This window comes from Mizuhopecten yessoensis, unplaced genomic scaffold, assembly GCF_002113885.1.
Source record: "Mizuhopecten yessoensis strain PY_sf001 unplaced genomic scaffold, ASM211388v2 scaffold8807, whole genome shotgun sequence".
Classification (NCBI taxonomy): Eukaryota; Metazoa; Mollusca; class Bivalvia; order Pectinida; family Pectinidae; genus Mizuhopecten; species Mizuhopecten yessoensis.
Genome location: NW_018407731.1, coordinates 502,273 through 523,061, shown reverse-complemented (window position 1 = coordinate 523,061; position 20,789 = coordinate 502,273). Strand labels below are relative to the sequence as shown.

Below are 20,789 nucleotides of genomic sequence, written 5' to 3'. Positions count from 1 at the left end.
ATTTTTATCTTTACCTTATACTTTTCCTTCCATATGTATTTTTTCTAACTTCTGCAATTTCTTCATTTAAAAAATAACAGTATTTGTTCAGACTGCTGAAAAGTGGAAGAAACAGTAAAATTTTGTCCCAGATTAAAAACTAATATAAAATCAAGTATCTATGTTATTGAAAAACTCAAATGAAAGGATATAAAATGGTTGGAATACCGTACTCTGCTATCGATATATTTATCATAGTTATAATAAAATTAAACGACCTCATAATGACCCTCCCACGCGGAAAGCCGTTTGGTGTTATCAGAAAATGTCATCTTCAATATCATCGCTAGTTTTCTGGTTAAACCGTAAACACGATAAAGGATAGAGATGTATCATTCCGAGGATGTAAGTGCAATTACCAGAATACGAATAGACACGTTTGTATGGAAAAAATATAGGTGTGCTAGGATTTCATTGATTATTCGCGCAGACCAGCACAGACAGACAGGCTCCGCATTGTTGTATTACGGTATGTTATTTGGCTCGACACGAACAGAACGTTAAGTGGTATATACAAATAACGCTAGTAATCCGTGTGTCATTGAAAACACGCAAAAGAAACATACAAAAAACGACTTCCGGTTGTAGAATAGGCGGGGTAGTGCTTAACTGAGCCGTACGCGTACCATATTAGTTAGAGACAGACTTACACGTGTAAAACATGGCACTCTACTTGTTATAATATTGCACGTCCCCAGAACAATATCTAACACCAAACCACCATTAAAGTGTACACGACACGAGCACGGCGTTATCTGTATATCCAGTGACTACGTATCATGTCAAACAAGGAGATATTCTCGTTAGGGAAAACACAATTAAATGAAAATGAATAAATAGAAAAATCTATCTGATATTAATAAGTATATAGATAAACTCCTTCTGTGTGTTCTTTTGTTTCTTACAGTCTGCTTTAGGTTATATTCATGCAGTTCTGGTTCCCGATACAGGATAATACATGAACTTTGGATTCGAAATGCTGCTTTCTACAGACATAGCCTTTCGTCAGATTCATCCTCATCTTTAAAAGTTTTTGATTAATCTGATGAAGCACATCGTTGTTGTTAAAACAGTTTTACTAGGCTTTATCTCTTGTGATCAGTCAAACATAAAATGACGCATCTGTCCAACAATATACATAGCGAGACAACAGGGATACGTAACATATATCATCGTGGTCTGTTTTGGTATGTCACCTCGGGACAGGCCTGTCCTGTAGACGTTCCCTAGGCAGCCTAGTAAGGAACTATCCAGCTAAGGATATTAATTAGACACATCAACTCAATTTTGTTCCGCTTTGAGAATTATTTGTCCCCTGCAAGTTGTTTGTCGCAATGCTGGGGGCTTGACTTCCTGTCAGAGGGGGCCCGAAAGTACAAGTTAACTTAAACGGAAAACATTACCCACAAACTAAGCGTGACGTCATGAACTCCAGAAACTCGCTTAGTAACTATATCTGAGGTATCAATTTACATGCTTCCTGAAGTTAAATGTAGATATTTATTCATTATTATACATTCATTAAAATAACATCGTTTAGCACATGATTGATTGCCATATATCAGTGGAAATATATGTTGCAGTTTTCAGTTCTACACTTTAAATGGCTATTGAACGACGCATGGTAAAGATGAAATACAAACATACTAAAAAACAAATTCAATATTAACTTATTTTTTAAAATATTTACATAAATCTTAAGGCTGAACTACGGCTACAAGCTGCCTTGTCATGTTCACACCGATATTTTATAGCGTTTCTACCACGTCTCACGTTACCACCCTGACGACATAGTGATGGGAAAGGACTGTAATCTTTCAAGCAAGCGAGCATGTCTGTCAATTTCTTTTAAAAATCTTTGTTGAACCTTTCCGGATTGCTTCAGCCAACGTACTTTATCATTATCCATCACGACGGAGCAATTATAAGGTCCCACACAGAACTACAAGGTATATAGATTATCTATTTATAGACACCGAGATCGAAATTCATATCTTAAATGCATCTGTGGCAATTAAAAATGATAGAAAAGTTTTAAATAATTCCAAAACACGGTATTGAAGGAGTACAGTTGGTTTTAGGGCGGGGTGGCAAATTTCTCAGGACGATATAAAAGTTATTATGAATTAATCATACGAAAGCATTGTGCCTTTAAACTGATGTGCGTTCATATCTTGCGAATTCTAAAATTTAAATATGGCATAACCCATGATTACGTGTCTACGTCAATTTTCCGCGTGGTAAACATAAATGAAAACACATCGTTAGGTTGGTTCTATTTCCCAGAACGCATGCATGCCTGACTGACATTGACTTGGAAATTGACATGCAAGCACATGTTATAATTAAATTTAACATTTTTTTAAACTAGTTGTGACAAATTGCAGGTATCCACGTCCCACATCGCTCCGTCTAAAGTATAGTGTGAAGGCAACGCATTTACCTCTACTAGTAGTCTGTGGAGAAACCACGCCCACTGTACGGCAATGTTTCTCACGGGTAAATCAAAATGGCAGTTTTCGCATGGGAATAGAAAAACATGTTCAAGGACAATGACGATGTTTGATAACATCTAATTCGAATGTTGTTTTGCATTTTCTTATAGATTTTGCAGAGTGAAATCAGAAAGAGTTTGATATGAAGCAGATCAGTACCTAAAAATAGTGGGATTTGGTTGCATTTGTCTCGCTTAATTTGTTAATACATTAATCATGATTTGACGCTTTTTCTAACTGACTTGAATGGCATTATTTTTCTGGAACGGAACTCCGCGCCGGGGTGATTTTTAGGCGCTAATAATCTTATCGGTGGCGTAAAATGGGTATGATACGGATACTGATTATATGGTAAAGTTATAGGTCTATATACAATGTGCCAAAATATATTACCTATCCTTTCAACGCGAACACGAAATCTTTAAAAGGGGATATCTTGGCTAATACAGTCGTAAGCTGACAATGTGACAAAGGGTTGTTAAGATACTCGGATTGAATTAAGCATACCAGATAGATACAAAATACATAATCCACGGGATGGCCCTGTAATGACCACCTTGGGAAATACTCTTTAACCTGAATACACGGTGTACAGAGTCGGCCCATTGTTGACCAATCAAAACTGTCGTTGTAAATGTTGACAGATTTGTCAGCTACGGCGATATTTGTTCGCGATTACAACAGAACTATGTTGACACAGGTCTCTCCTTTGCAGTTTCCATTTCGTTTCTCTTTACATTACTTATCAATTGGAATTGAAACCAATCAAATGATCGCGCCTTGTTTTCTTGTAGTATTGGTACAAAGGCAGACTCGTGGCGTCCATTTCTTGATAAAACCCACGTTAAATGAAGAAATCGTTACACCCATGATGTCGGTATGACACATCTGTAAATATGTCTCCTATTTTATCATTTTAATCTGATAGTTTCACATTTTTATTCTTTTCAATGTGTATATCTTTACAAATGTTTGAATGCCGTGATAGCATCCGAGCGAGCTTTAAGAATCCACTAACATTCTCACGATGGCTGTATATACCCGGCGCTGCTTAAATGGTGAAGAAACCAAACGAAGATAGAAGATATTTTTGGATATGTGAGCGAGATGTGGTCATATCTGTTACATAGTTTCGAAACAAAGACATTAAGCTGATGTCATCGGGTTTTATCTACTGTCTACTCACATGCGCATCCACAGAGATATTTTAATTGAGCCCACCCAGTGCCGTGTGAGGCAGGATTGCAATGATGGTATAAGAGAATATGTCTTGAGTGAGATTGGAGAATACTGCATTGGTGATGTAAAGAATGTCTTAGGCGATTTAAGAGAGTATAATTTTGTTGGGATTGAAGAGCACCGTTATGGTGAGACTGGAAAGTATTTTAATGGTGGATTTGGAGAGCAGTTTAGTGGTGGGTTTGGAGAATATTTTAATGGTGGGTTTGGAAAGAATTAAAATGCTGGGATGGGTGAGTATTGTAATGTCAGGATTGCAGAGTATTATACATGTTGTAATTAAATAATTGGCAATGTGACAGGAATGAAGAATGTATTTAATATTCGTGGTTTCAGAAAACGTGGCTATAAAAAGATCGGGGAAGATCATGATGAATCTAGAGGTTGACTTTGGTGATAACTGACAGCGAAAGTGTCCGTTCCAAAGCGAGGCTAGTTGCCACACATTCCAACACTGCAGCCACACGTGCATAGCGTCATGAATCACGTCATTAAAATAATTTCTTCTAAATTAATATAGAAGCTGTGGTAATGTGGCCAAGACTACATAAATACTGCAGTGTGCGTGTCGGCTTGTCAAAGGAGAACTTACAATGGCCGCAACAAATGTCATTTTAACTTCACATGTCAGAGTCTCATATGTCAGGACAAACAGCAGGAAGCCAAGCTCGTGCATACTTAATTCTAATTAATATTCAAAACGAATATAAATTTAATAGTTAAGGAGCTTCTCTTCGTGTTTTTATTAATTAGTTACAGTGGTGCTTTGACTAATCACATGCTTCAGTTATTTTTTGAGGTCGACAGAGGAATAAAAGATATAACGTCCCTGTTTATAATTACAGCTTGTTTCTCTGGAAAAAGATATATGTCCGTATGTTAACTTTGACAATAAACTTGTAAAGACAACATTATACACGATCACAAGTTCTACCTATGTGTAGTTGTTTTCTTTATGTAACTAATCCATCTAGCAAGGCATCAAAGTGTTACGAAAGAAAATGCATACTGAAACCTGCTCAAGAATACGTGATTAAAAATATTTCAAAAAACGAGAATCTTTTCAGGTAAACCTAGGTACTGAACCGTGCATCTGTTCCTGTGCGTCGGTTATTCTGTGTTATATAACTCGTGATGTTTGACAGATTTTGACAAAAAACAAACACCTCCGGTGCACAAAAATACACAATATTATCAGATATACTGGCATACAAAATAAGAGCCAAGATTTTCCTATTTGTAAAAGTTGAGTGAAACGATCTTCGATAAGAATAGGATATGTTTCAATGCCTACCTGTTGACAAAGAGGCTATGTTACACTGATTTCGGGTGCGATTCTCGACAAAAGGTGCACGATATTCAAGCTTGGAAAATTGCATGCACATTTTATCCGTGTTAAAATCTGTGGAGGTCCTATTTATGCTGCCAATCGTTAATTACAAATTCACAAGTTTTTTTGAAAACAAGAGGAAAAGTTTAAAGTGCCTTTTAAAGTTTAACACTTTAAAGTGTGATAATCTGGATCGAATGCTATCTTGGATCAAATGTAGAATATCCGACATACGAACAAAAGTCAATAATCCTGTCGTGACCGCGGAGCTGGCTTCAGTGACTTTGTATAAATACGTAATATCAAACATCTTAAATATAATAACAAAATAGTCATATGTTTTTGAATTTGTAAATTGCAATATTTATGCATTTTTTTTTAAAGATTGCGTTTGTTTAAGGTAGGTTGCAGGTGTTTATAAAGAAAGCCTTTTTGATTAATTCTCATAATCATAAGCCTGAGTGAATATTTAAATACAGTTCAATAATAATAAAACCTGCGCTGTGAGTGAAATTGAAGTTAATTCGAACCCGTTCCTTTGATATTGATGGTATTTGAAACCCGACACGTATAAAGCATTATTTTCCATTTCTGCACAGCAAATGTAACCACTGAGTCGAGACCTACGGGTATGTATCACACTATAACGATCTAAGTGCCTGATGATATGGATTCGATCCCGCCATGATAAACATACCGATACGTCTGTCGGGAGAAATTGTCAAAAACAACACATGCCATTTCTTAAACTGTTACACTAAGTTGTGAAAGGATCTTACGTCAGTTCCTTTTAAGTCAGCCATATTGTACAGAGCTGATGACGATCGTTATGATGGCTTGTGTGATAAGATCAGTAACCACAAGGGGCGCCATTACAGATGTTTACCATTGCGCAATGGTGACACAACAAGAGACTATCCACGCAGGTAAGCACGGTGGGAAGCTCACTTAAATAACAGCCCCGGGCTTTATCTGTTACCGAGATTCTGGTTGGTCGTTTTCGTATGAAACAATAAGTCAAAATATTCGAAGTAGACGATTTCATTTTAAATTTAAATTTATGTATTATAACTAATCACGATGGAAAGAATAGCAACATGTAGTGTGCTTATTGTCTAAGATGTTCTTTGATGTCTTAAGTTTATGTCATCGTAATTCTTGCATTACAGATAACCCGAACACAGGCTAGCTATATGTACTGCTTCACTGATTTCTGCATTACACGTGCACGCGCTACATCTTTGTCAAACTGTGTGAAAGATAAGATATGTTTACTACAGCTGCTGATTGATGATGACAGATACTGTTTCTGTTTTGAACAAATTACCTTAAAAACTTAAACTTAAGAGATATTTACCTCCGTACAGGTAAATAACGCCAACCTTGGAAAGTATACCGAGATATAATATCCTTCATTCGTAACTGTTAAAAAGTCAGCAGATATTTTACTTATCCCTACACCTGTGGTAGATCTGTCGTGTTGAGGGTACAATCATGTCACGTGACGTCCGGACTAGGTACTACATGCTAACATGAACGTCTGTCTGCAACATGATGTTCACCTATTTGTCTGGATTGACACACATGCAGAACCGGTTTTTAAAAAGGTCAGAGTTCAGCTAACTATGTTTTACAGACACCTTTAGTGCTATCCCTTCTGTATGTGTTATTTAAGTAACACGAATGATACAGTAGATAGTTTTAACATTCTCATCGTATGTATGAGGCGAAAACATGGCATACAGACTATATTACAATTAATAGGCCATTAATAAGATACCATTATCATCGGTAAAGGTCATAACACTTACTCTCGGTAACTCAGCAGTTCGGGTCGTTGTCATAACTGTTTTCATGCTTTTGAATGTCATTTCAGGATCATTGTCTTCTTGCTTAATATCTTTAATTCATAAATTTGATAAATAAATTCAAAATTTGTTAATCATAATTGTACACCAAACACTAAACGTTTACGTGGACAACCCCTTTGATCACGTGGCATAGGAGCTACCATTGTTAGTTTTGAACGGGGGAAAGGACAGGAACTAGATTATCAGATCTGTACATGAAAACTTAATGGAGCTAGTTTATTTATTCCGTACGGGAAAACTAACAAAAATAATTTTATTAGCGGTGGAGGCAACGAGAAAAAGCGTTGTTAAAGCTTAAGGTTAAAACAAGGGACATTATACACATATCTATATAAAAATAAGCCAATGTCAAACGTAGGGACACAAAGTCTTTACTGGACAAGCCTTCCTAACCATGGTGTTATCGCTACCACACAATGTCTCCATCTTTACCGTATATCGTTATATTTAACTATTGTATATTTTGTTTCTAATCTAGTCAGCAGATCTGCACGTGTGTAGATATGAATTATATCTTGTAGGGTATTCCCACTGAAGGTGTCAATGAAGTGATTTATCACGCCAGAACCACGTCTTCTCGCCTTTGTCCGGAACACCACCATTGTGTGGCCGTCCCATATAGCTAGCTAACAGAGGTGATGTCCCTAAAACTGGCAGGCTACTCGAGTCATTCACATTATCATTGCCTTATTTTTTTTATTCGATAACGATTTTTTCAATGTGGCTACTCGTGTATTTGCAACTTTGTATATGAATACGAAGTTTGGAACAAAACGTCCCAGATCGTACAGTAAGGCCGTTCGGAACAAAACAATGAGGACCTTTCCTTAATGACCTTGACCTTTATCTTTGAATTTTGTCGTGCATGGCAATGCAAGAGATTTAACTCTTGATCTACCAACCTGACCTATTTTTACGGGTTTTTTTCACAATCAGATCATCCCAAACTCTGGACAAAATGTACGCTGTTATATTTTGTATCGCAATGCTTCGTCTTATAATTCAACCTCTTGTTGCAACTGTATGCAAAGCAGTGGAACGGACTTCATTGTCATTATAAAAATGCTTAAATAAATTTTCGGTTTTTAATTAATAGTTAAAACTAAATTCTTAAATCTTTGTAATAAATTTCTACATTGATAATCGTCACAAATATGAAATTGAAAACAGATAACCCACCCCTGGTTATATTGCCTTTCGCGTTTAATTGTAAATTAAGGGGATACATGTGTTAACTAAACGCTGGATGTAACTTATTCCAATTGGCTTTCTGTGTCCAAATACCTTTGATCGTGAAATCTTGCATTACATTAGAATCTGTAAGCGTAAAATAATGATAGAAATGAAGAAAAGTAAGAGGATAGCATTCAGCCAATAAAGTGTTTCATTACAGACCGAGTATTGGATAAAGGTTCGCCTGGCTATCTGACTCCTTTGAACTAGTCGCTGATAAAACGGAACTATTACATGAGACCGAACGGTCGTATAATCGTCGCTTTGGCTGCATTGTGGGTATTACAAGTAGGTGAGCTGGCCATTGTAAGAAGGTGTTTGCCCTTTTGTATCGGATCAAGTGGTAGTTACTTCTGTAATGATATTTCTCACGGCGGAGCTATCAGACTGGTGTGGTTGGGCTGTTAACTTACGGTCCCATTAATTAAATACCGTCACAGACCCTCGGGAGGGGCCGGCATTGAGGTCACACCCACGTAAATTGTAAGCAACCGTTGTTGCGTATTTACGTGAGCATCTAACGGTCTGTTTAAAGCGTCTTCATAACCAAGATGAGGCTCAGCTGAACCATAGATTAATACTGAACACTGTTGGTAGAATAGTAATTCGTTTGGTACGAGATTTATTGGTGGACTCTGAATATATTAAAACATTTCCTTTAAAACAATAAATCATATATACAGGAAAGCATCAATTTGATCTGTTATTTAAAATGATATTACTCAAAATTAATTTCATAACAGCTGTTAGGTAACATTTTGTTTCAGTGACAATAACGATTTCAATGATAATACTAAAAATCTAATTTGACGTCACACCTGTGCCCGTGCTAACTAGAACGAAGGTCAGGAGGTGGGAGGGTCAGGGTACTGTGACACCTCGATCAGGTACCATTGAATGCAACAGCTATTTTTCGCCAAGGATCACACAGGTACAGTTCAGCTCAATAGGTGCGCAAACACTTACCTCTGCCGGACTTAGTTTTTTGTATAGACAAAACCTAGAATATTGTTTACCTTGGAGTAGAATTTTGATACTGTTACTGACTCATTGTGTACCCTTAGCCCAGGTCCTACTCACTAGGGCGTGGGGCCATGTGTTGATGGCGACAACACACACAGCGACAGTGACGTACGCGCAGGAGCACACTTATAGCAACGTGTTAAATTAATTCATATTCGAGTAATAAACGAAATTGATATTTCGTGAGATTGAAATAGTGTTAAGTCATATGCGTCAACGGTAAATTTGTATACAAAATATGTTGATGTTAGCGGCGTAATGCCTCAAAGGACTCTGTTTGATCTAATCAACACTTGTTTTTTTATTAATGGATCATAAAAATGTATATAAAGGATTACATTTTAAACCCCTCTAACGGAAACGGTACTAATGCAACATATATAACAAGAACGTCTTCGCAACGCCTCCATAAAATGTCCGTTAAAAGCTTTGAGAATTATTGCCCAATTTGCACCCACTGTTGAGTTCGTATCAGGATCTCAGACCTACCTGAGAGAAATTATATGAAAGAAAGTCATCATGTGCATCGACATCTTAGAATACACTGACCTATGATTCAAAAGATGGACACAGAGCTTGCCAAAGTTTAATCAAGTGCATCAGATTTTAGAAGGAAGTCGACAAGATGTTTTGTATTTCGGATTATCTTAATGATCTTTACCTAGTGCCTTTGTGTTTTACGGGTCGTGGCGACCTCTGGCGGATCACACTAAACTAACACTGGCGGTTCGGACCACAAACGTATACTGTGACCTATCATCTACAATCGTCAAATCGAAATTATCGAGCTTGAAAGATTCACAGCGACCCTCGAGATAAATGTGTATCTATAACCAACAGATACTGAAAACATAAACGTAAAGGTTTTTATTGATATACACGCGGAGCGTACAGAGGACCTCTCCGTGGTCAGGCTATGAGGCGGTATTCTAGGACAGGCGTATTTGTGTATCCGTATAGACCTCTACGACATTGGCTGAACAAAGTTTGCCAGTAAACAACCAACTCCAACGAATCAATTCCATTTCAAAGAGAAAAGAAAAGAAAAACACAACCCTTATAATTTTTGGATCAGTCAGTTTTCTCGATTTGTCTTGAATGTTAGTGTTTAGACGAATCATAATTTATTGCTTGAATTGAGTTAAACATAATTTCTTTATGATATAAATACATTATTTCAGATTCAACATTGAAGAAGAAAAAACGTATTGTACATACAACGTTTTGTTTTTGTTAAAATATTAATGTATATATCTGGCTCCTAAACCCCGCCGTTAGCCTTCAGTAGGTACGTGTGATATGTACGTCTTTATCAGAGGAGGTGTCGTGTCGGAGCGTTAGACCTTCAGTGACGGGATCAGCTAGCTAATCAGAGGGGTGGGAAAATACACAGAAGTGTATGGTGTCGTGAATGTAAATATTGACGCCCAGTATTGGAGAAATAGAGGCAGTCCAAAACTAACATCATGACTCTAAATATATAAAACACATAGGTCATGATTTGGGTTTAAATAATACAAGGGTGATAAGTCATTAAGTTAACGACGTGGTCCCGATGTTGATATGTCGCTTTGTTACGATTAGTTACAATATTTTGTTTCCAATACATATAAATTAACTGTGGGCCTAGCAGTGAACATGTGCCCGCTCGCTTGTTGCTGTTTTGAATGTTGATATCAATATGAATTGTTATCTTCCTCCTGTTAACGCACACATGACAGTCTATATATACATTGATTTATTGATCCTAAACATCTACACAAATACAAAACATCAACAATCACTTTCTATCGACAAAGTCAAATTTTGTTAACCTTTTGAATGTTTCAAATGGGTAGTTTATCCTTCACTGACCTCTGTACTTAAATCAAAGTTTTGTGTTGATCTTTCGAATTTCAAAATGCTAATATTGTATTGACCTAGAAGAAGAGATAAAGTTCAGCGAGGAAAAGATACCCGTAATCCCACCAAATACTTTCAACGTTGTAAGCGGCCTAAGGTGAATGTTGTAAGCGGCCGACCGTAGACTGTGTTGGGCCTCCCAATACGCCCAGTGAATCGCAGGATCAGGTTTAGCCATCCTTTTGTGTGGGTAAAGTGACTTGGAACACTGTCGTGTAATCCGGGTTTTCTTTGTGCTTTCATTTGACAAAGACGACCCCAGTTATTTAGCTTGTGTATTAGCCGGACTCTCTCGGTAATAACAATACCGTGGACATTCTGATATAACCAAACAGCAAAAAAATATATCTCTGTTAATTCTGAATTTTCAGATATTACAGGTAATTTCGGTCATTGAGTGCAGGAGGGCTTGTATGGGATGCAAGTTCAGTACAAGGGGTGGGTCACGCATTCTAATGGCTACTTAGCTACTTAGAGGTCTTTTGGAAGCAAATCTTTAGGACAGTTTTAAAATAGGTGATTTGGAACCTGACACAGATGAGGCAATGGACGCAATTCCATGCGAAACAATATGCTAAAATGTCAATACATATAAGGAGAGTCATGCTCACGTTCGTCGTTCTAAGTGTAAGTTTTTTTTAGAACTAGTAGCAATTTACCCCCAATGTGACTAAACATTGAATATGGGACACAGTATTATAAAGGAACAAATAGTGTAAGAGGTACAGGCGAGGTCCCATTATCTGGTTCCTGATTGTAAATGTAAAATTATATAAGTGGGTTGCAGTGTCCTAGTTTCGAGACTTACCTTATACTTGTCCAGCGCCTCCAGCGCTCGTTTGTACCCATCTTTCGAGTACACACAGAGTGCGGACAGGAGTTCGAACACTTGCTTCTTTACAGTCACATTGTCAGTATCCAAAGCTACAAGATAAAAACAAGCAATTACTTAAGATTGAAGTTAAATAATTAATTTAAACAAGAAAATCATACTTCAAGATTATGCTGTTTTCTGTACAAAACATGATATATACTTGTACAAAAAATGATATATACTTGTACAAAACATGATTTAAACTTGTACAAAACATGATATATACTTGTACAAAACATGATATATACTTGTACAAAACATGATATTTACTTGTACAAAACATGATATATACTTGCTATCAAAGACATCCTTTGTTCTACTGCTTCCAAAATCAGAGCAAAACCCACTGGAAGCTAGTGACTTCATTCTGAACCATGTCAGACATACAAATGTAGGAATGTTTCAACACAATACTCCCTCTGACGAATATACGAATACACACAACACAAGTACGATTTCATATCAATTTTCACATTCAACGTTTTAAATGTGAAATTAGAATACATGAATAAGTTTACATAAATGGTATACGTATACACGGGAAAGATTAGCGGCACCTACCCTCCAGATCCACCGTTAGAGTCATCATTACGAAGTGTATGTGTTCATCAGAAGAGGGTGGAGGTTTGTGGCCAAATAACTATCATGCATGTCAACGATGCGTGTCGTATCAAAAACCAATCAGACGGGATGTATTTATAAATTGTGATGTGACTGTATTTATAAGTTTAGGTATAAATAGTTACAATCAGAAACAATCAGAAGTTCTGGGTCTCTAAAAGGGTTGTTCCACAATGTCACCCTGATACCCTGACAACAAGAATCACCAAGTACCTGTGTTTGACCGACTTTCAGTTTGTATACTACGCCATATTGCCAAGACGTCTATATATTCTCGAATTTCTTAGTTTAAACTTTGTTTTATTCACATAACATATGTAATACATAATACAAACATGATTGAACATAAATGAAAGGGAGACAGAAACAAGTGTCGACACACTTGTATAAATCTGTTACCGTTCATCGTAACCAAAATAAACACCTACAGCTTAGGGATAGTGACGCGAATAGGGATAATTTACAGGGGGAGTTAGAATAGAGTTGGGGAATACAGTGTTAAATAAGGTACATGTACAAAATATGATATATTTTTGAATCTCTTGAGTGACAAGTCTTTCATTACTGTAGGATTGAAAGTTTGCAGATGAAGTCTCGATTTCATTGAACACCGTTAATGTTAAGGATTGTGATTTATTTAAACAGCATGTCAACATATGACATCCTAAGACGGCAGACCATTGTGAAAACAAAACTCAAGTGTGCACCATATACTTCCGTAGATCACAACTTAGCAACCAGCTCGACAAGCGTCATGGTTACCGATGAGTTGAAGATCTACCATTTTATAGCCTTTTAAAACCATTATTGCATTAATTGAAACATGTATACGTTGGATAAATATCTGTCGTCTGCTACTTCATACTTCTCGTTGCCGGTGAGCACACGAGAGAAAAGGCGGAAATATATATAGCGAAGCTTTAGGCATGCATTTGTGAAGCATACGAGAAAGATGGATGGCTTACATAACGACCGGTGTCGTTGAGTCATCGTCACAAAGACAAGTTAGTAGTAAGCGTAAACAGGGATAGCAGTCTTGTTCAAAAGTGTGAAAGACGATCGGCTTTTTGACATATCTAACCTCTTGCCTTGTGTCTATTGGCAAGTGATTTACACTTATTGAGCAAACAAAACTGCCAGGTTCTACAAAGTATCTGCTACTCCAATAACGACATCGTAAGTTCATCGAATTATGCACACTATGTAGGATAGCCCGGATATTGAAGAATGTGACTTCAACACACAATAGAAGGTAATAACAAACACAGAAAAAAGGCGAATGCTAAGCTACAAGCGCCGTTACTTTAAACCATAGAGCAGTCGTAATGCACCAGATCACGGATATGCAAGAATTCGGATTTCACGTGCACTTAAGAGATTTTCACCCGAGTCTATTATAAATTCGAATATAAATTAAATCAGTTTAGTGATTTGTAAAGGGCTGTGCTCAAAGACGACATTTTGATTGACAAAGAAATAAATTACATACCATTAATTTGTATAGGTAATGTTACATGTTAAACATATCGATTTTATATAAATAATGAAAAAAAGGACTTGCTCGCCTTCCCTGTCGGTGTGTATCGAGTTCGATATTATATACATATACTTAGGATAATAGAGACTATCAACCTATCAATCTAGATAAGGAAACGTATTCGACTCCAATTTAACAGTTTCATGGACCCCAGTGCATGTATGGAGTTAATTGGGGTGTAACTACCAGACTACTTCTGTCTGTGTGTTACTTGGCGTTATACTGCCGTAGACAGGTCTCTCGGTGTGCGGAGTTAAGTGGAACGATTATGAGGTCCATTATAGGTCGGATCTATTGTTATGGTACTAACAGACTAGCAATAATTACTAGGCAGAAGTAGGTCTCTACTTTTATTCGAAAGTTATTCAAACGTTTTAACGATTCGAGAAAGGTTAAATAACAACTATCTCCGATCAAATGTTTGATTCAAAACGTAAAACAACGTGATGTCGCCCAATCAGGTCCAGTCACTTAAACTTTTGGTCCAATACAATGTAGGTAAAAATAGTACGATTTCACTTAGATAGAAATTAAGGTTTTAAAACAACGTATTCTGATTTAATAAGGGTTATGATTTACCTAAACAGGTAGTGTTGACGATCTTAGCAGTATTATAGGGTAATCAACTGGTCCTGTTATCAATGGAAATATATTGGTACTTCTAACTATGTAGTATCCGTGAACACCTTCAAAGCGTGCACTTCTTTCGCTTTGTCAAAAATAATAAATAATCTTTCGCTTTGTCAAAAGTAATAAATAAATAAAAATAGAGTTCAGGACTCACTTAACTGGGGAAAAAACCCTTTACTGACTGATTCTAGCGTGCAAATGTTAAGGTATGTAATTAAAGTTATCATTGGAAAGTAGTGCAGTTTTTGTGGATACTGTTTAATACTTAGGTCTGTGTATTAGGTCTAACGAACAACAGCGCTTTCAGTTCACGGTGTGAGAATCGATACTGTATAGGACATTTATCAAGAAGGAAAAAGGAGGAAAGAAAGAAAAAGGTTATTCCCTCCCAGATTTAATGAGCCTGCAATTGTCTAATGAATCGTGCAACTAAGCGTTCGTATGACTCAGATTATATTCATGTTTACATACACGCTTGTAAACTCTCAATGGAGTTGGGTCTGCTAATTCTGCTTGACTTTGAACGTGTACGTTATCTTCCCAATCAGAAGTTTACCTCCACTTGTGTGAATAGGCAAAGGTTTAGATTAAACAGCACAGAGAAATAAATTGTATTTACTTTACACCACAGTCGGTAAGAAAAACGTAGGGTTGTCACCAATTTACATTCGAACTGAAATGATCGTATATATAATGATATCCAATATTGCGTGCATCGTTTATTGACTTAAGAGGGATTTCATTATGTTTTTTTTGCACGTTCGGCAATTTTGTGATTACAAAACCATTCAGTCAAACTTTTGAATGAAACAAAAAATTAGTACACACCCATGTAATAAAGTTGTGAATGAACTTTCTAAACGTGGTTTTGTATGTCAATTGACATAATATCATATTCAACGCGACCAGATTTTACCGTGTAATTGTATCATGCGTGGTCTGTTTAACCTACACAGAAGTATCCACTTTCCTTTATCCGAAGTAAACATTCACCGAGAGTCTCTGATTTCCCAGGTAGAAAGTAGGTGTCGCTTACATCCAGATAGGGTGTTCCCATTAACAGGGGTCTAAAATACTCTGTTGCATAAACAATGAAAGACAAACCCCTCGTCTGTTATTTTGGTAGAATCAAATAGTGTTTCAAAGGTGAGAAAGTTTAACATTTTAAGTTAAAAAAAATGATGAAAGTAGTTTTAATAGCATTCTCCATTTCCTAAAACACCGTTTTCGATGTTCGTGTAAAGACTAAAATACCAGTAGGCAAAATTACCAAAAAAAATAGGAAAAAAAAAAGAAAAAAAATGTAAACACGTTTAGTTCACCTGGTCAGGTGAATATGCTGATGAGTCATACAGGTATCTGAACAGTCATTCTCTTATCACTAATGTGGCTACCCGCATGGTCCAGCTTTCCCCCGGAGCCCAGCACTCTAACTACAACACACCTAGCTATGATAACAGTATCAGAGGTATACCAAATGCTGAATCACAGTAAGGTTGACACGATATTGGAATTTATCTGTTCGTATCTCTAGAATAAAGCATCTGATCTCTTGTCCTAGCCTTAAAAGCAAGCTGTATAGAGACCTTTAATCTGACAAATTGCTGAGATGGATGTCACGTAAAAAAAAACATATTTACAAAATTAAATTAAATACTTGACTTTCATGACTATATATATTTGAGACGCATGGCAGGTCATGATAAAGATGGACCTCTAACTGAATTAACACAGGGAGACGTCAAGGCTACGTACCTCCCACCCAGCTGTTACTCTTACCGAATTGATACAGGGCGACGGCAAGGCTATCCACCTCCTACCCAGCCATTAGTGTATTGCAATACATGCCCGAAGCCAACTCAACTCTCCAATAGTTTGTTGACGAATGTTACAGAATTCAAAACATCAAAACATAAACATGCTTTGTCATGCATGGTCATCAAAATTATCAAGGTCATAAAGGCAGGTTATAGGCTGAAGTCAAGTCAGTAGTGTAAGGGTACATATCTAAGTAGCAGTGAATGTCACGACAGTGGTGTAATTGACTACAGGGGATACTAGTTCATTATATTGATACGTCAGCAATTCTGATCACTCTTAATAATATCCATTTGATGTTATGTGTATGAGCCTGGAATATTGCTATGTCACTAGTGGGTTTTACAGGATCAATCACCGGACCTACTCCATTCAAGGTCAATAACGTGTCCTAATGGATTCACTCCCATTTGTAAATCAGTCCAGTAATCACTATTTTGTCATATTTACATCGAATGTTTATGATTATTTTGATTATTCCTGATTGCATTTTAGAGGCGTTTGAGTGTCTCGAAAAGGGCAGATGTCTTATCACTGAGAATATTGTCATTACTTCTAGCTTCTGTCCATCTTGAACGTCAATCAGTAATAATTGAGTTCACAAGTTAAATGTAAGGTCATAAACAACTGTTAGACAAATGCCGCGCTTTTAAAAATATGATTTATGGAAAGTAGGTTATGTCACCTGTAAACTTTATTTTTGAAATAGCAGTTTCCAGACGTCAACCTATCTCTTCCTCCTGTGTATTATTGTGGGATGCCAATTTTGAAGTGATTTCAGTCGTTAAAGATAACTTGACCTGTTCGCCCAACAAAGACTATCTATTCGAACACTGAATGTGTTTCGACTCCTTATACTTATTTGGAGGCCAAGGAACAAGTCGGTAGCAATAGCTACGAGTGTGTGCGCCTGAGCATAAGTCTTTTAAAAGGTGCGTTCGATCCTTTCATTGAAGACATCCGAGTGTAGTTCCTTTTCTTTAAGCGTATTCATGACACAGACAGGGCTATAAACTACGAGCAGAGAGATGTTTATTTAGGCTAAACATGTCCTTTATTGTCACTGACATTCTGTTTGTCTCGAGACTTAATTAGGCGAGTATTGACTTATGTTTTAGCTGGCTGATAACGAGGGCGAGATGAAAGCGATACATAATATAAAACCTACACGGCTACATATACGTTATAATCCATTACATTACAAAAATTGGGAACTATGACAGCTAACTGACAGAAATCGGCAGGTCACATGACCTCATTGATACCTAACAGTTCAGATGGGCAGATTTTAAGAAATTCTAAACAAAATATTTCTTTCATATAAATTAAAAACTGACGAAGATAAATTAAAACTGACAACTGGAGGGTTTCCTCAGCTGGATGAATAATGACTTATTTCATAACGACATCCTGCAGCTAGTTTATATTGTGTGAATAATGCGTTCTACAGCACCAGATGTTTGGAAACATTTTGTGTGACAGTTCTACGCATACAACGGCGCCTTGGGGAACACCGAATCTTTTCTGCAAGCCATTCATTTTATCTCCACATCTTTTTTCGGGAAGCAAAGCTTTGGATTATTAAAGATTAGAGACGAAGAGCTACGTATCATTAACTATGTTGTTGATTAGGTTAACGTTAATTGTTCATCTGAGAATACAAAAAATGCTATCACAATTTTAATTTCCACACTTGCACGCTTTCTATCGCAGTGCTCTACCCATACCTATTCAAACCGGCAGAGAAATATCGCGTTTTAAATCTATAACGTAAGACAATAAATGCATTAGTGTGCCGCAGATACACACCGTATGCAGTTGTTATAAATTAATCTTGATGATATGAGAGTTCTTGTACAAATATAGATGTAACGTCTTCCGGGATATTCGTTGCCGTTCAAAGAAACAATATTTCCTTTAATGTTCATAGAATAATAAAAAATATATCCATTTCCTGTTTATGTTCATGTGTTTTACAGTGAAACAGAGAGTTAGGACCAGCCTGTTTATACAGTGTGATAGATAGCTGTTGGCATACCACGCTGAGCAGCAATATTATTGTCACAGGTCGGGAAGATGAAAGGGCGACTTGAGCCCTCCGACTCCCAATAATAGATTTATCAAGCTACGTATACATGTTGCTGTAAGGGGCATATGACAACTTTAGACAAGGGAAGTCCTAACAGTTCAGAGATAGGAAGTGAGTTTACAAGGTAGAGAATACATGGTATACCTGTTTATCTACTGCCTGTAGGTACAAACTGTACAAATAAGGCTGCAAATACATCAAAAACACTCTCCTTGTTTTCTCGTGACCTCTATAGGACAACAATCTGTCTCTCCCATGTCATATTTCGGTATCCACTCACAGCAGACTCAAGTGTGTGGGCATCAACTCTGTGCAACACTGTGTCATACAGTAGTAGCATTTACCGCGTGACTACCGTGTCATGTCACATGACTACAGTGGTATGTCACATGACTACAGTGGTATGTCACATGACTACCGGGTTATGTCACATGACAACAGGGTCATGTCACATGAATACCGTGTTGTGTCACATGATTACCGTGTTATATACGAATATAATCTTTTTTTGCGTATTTGATTACCTCAATTGAGAACCTCCAGTAAGAGATCAAAATTAAGACTAGGGTCATAACACCATGACGTTTTGACGTTGTATTGAACAAATTCGACGTTTCCTTTTATTACGTCTCGTTAAATATTCGACGTTAACATCATGTTTTGTGTAACCGCCAGTGAAGTGGTTGTATGGACACTAGAGTCTTAAATGCATGCTTGTCGAGTGCATTTGGTACACTTTTTGAGACGTGTTTTACGAATTTCTATAGGTTTATGACAATATTTGGACTACCAATGGTATAATTACGGAGGCAATAGGCCTATCGGACTCTTTAATGATCTCCAACAAAGAAGACTGTTCCCAGTGTTAGAAATCAAACGGTGAGCAACACATCCTAAAGTATCTAGATTACATGTAAATAAACTTATTCAAACACTCTGGATTGGAGTAAGATCCCAACATATCATAATTGTATACAACTTTACCGAACCATGTCAACGATACAGAGAAAATTAATACTAGGGCTATTTTTTGTCATAAAATAAAGTTTAAGTTGATCAAAAAGCTAAACTATTTCTTGTAATATTTGTCCATGAAAATTTCAATAAAGTCTTCTTAAAGTCCTGTTATATACATACATGAAGTGTACAAAGTAAACACCCTGTACATGTATGTGAGGTGACGACGGTGGATAGCGGGCTGTTTGCCTACATATCCTGGTACAACGGTACGTAGCTCTCCACACGACTTCCAAACGCTTCCATTGATCAGTGTACAAGATCTAAGACGCTCAATCAGCGAATTTGGTGGTGTCGTTTTTTTCACAGTTGGATATTTACAAGTAAGCACCTGAACTATATGGTTTTCTCGTCATTATTTAACTTCAAATACTCTGAAACATTTGTTAAAGTAAGAAGATGTCTTCTACCAAAGGCGGAGAATACTGTCGTTATGTATGACAATGGTAGACACGGACGAGGTGCTCTAGTGTTTGAGTAAACAATAATTACGAACAAATCATCGGACAGTGTTTTTGGCACCGCTGGCGGGACATATAGCACCCCGAGTCATTTTTATTACAGCAAAGATCGATGTTAGGAATTAATCACAGACATTTATGTAGTCCTTGAGTGCGTCCGAGCGAGACGGTCCATTTAGCAACATTCCTATGTATAAAAACGAGAAACAAGAGAGGACAGCCCCGCCATTTTATTGAATTGTAATGGCTTGGAGGTTGTATGTACTCTATCATTGTGCATCCCTCTCCCGCTAACCGGGTGCAGTTTGATGGCCGGAGAGTGGGTGTCCAGTCAATTTAGACCGTATTGATAGTCAGAAAAGAAGTGGGTGTCCCTCTATGACAATGACGAGCCCTCACCGGGCCGTCAGGTAAAACAGCAATTAAATGTATCCAGTGTCTGCACACCTGGCCAAGGTTACATGCACTTGTGCTGACCACTGGCCACTTTTTGTGTCCACTAGCCGTATTCTACCATGTGTAATACAATACGACCAATGCTTCTAACGATGGCAAGGTTACAAGAAGTATCTAAAATTCATTGTGAATGAATTACAGTGAATTCCCCCAA

General features: G+C 37.1%; 1 protein-coding gene across 1 annotated transcript in view; it reads right to left on the bottom strand.

Moving 5' to 3' along the window:
* Positions 1–20,789, bottom strand: part of LOC110456580 — a 106,193-nt gene that overhangs the window by 31,912 nt on the left and 53,492 nt on the right. The window contains exon 3 of the mRNA XM_021507401.1: positions 11,941–12,056. Within this exon, the coding sequence (XP_021363076.1) occupies positions 11,941–12,056 (116 nt within the window). The remainder of the gene's footprint in view (positions 1–11,940; positions 12,057–20,789) is intronic.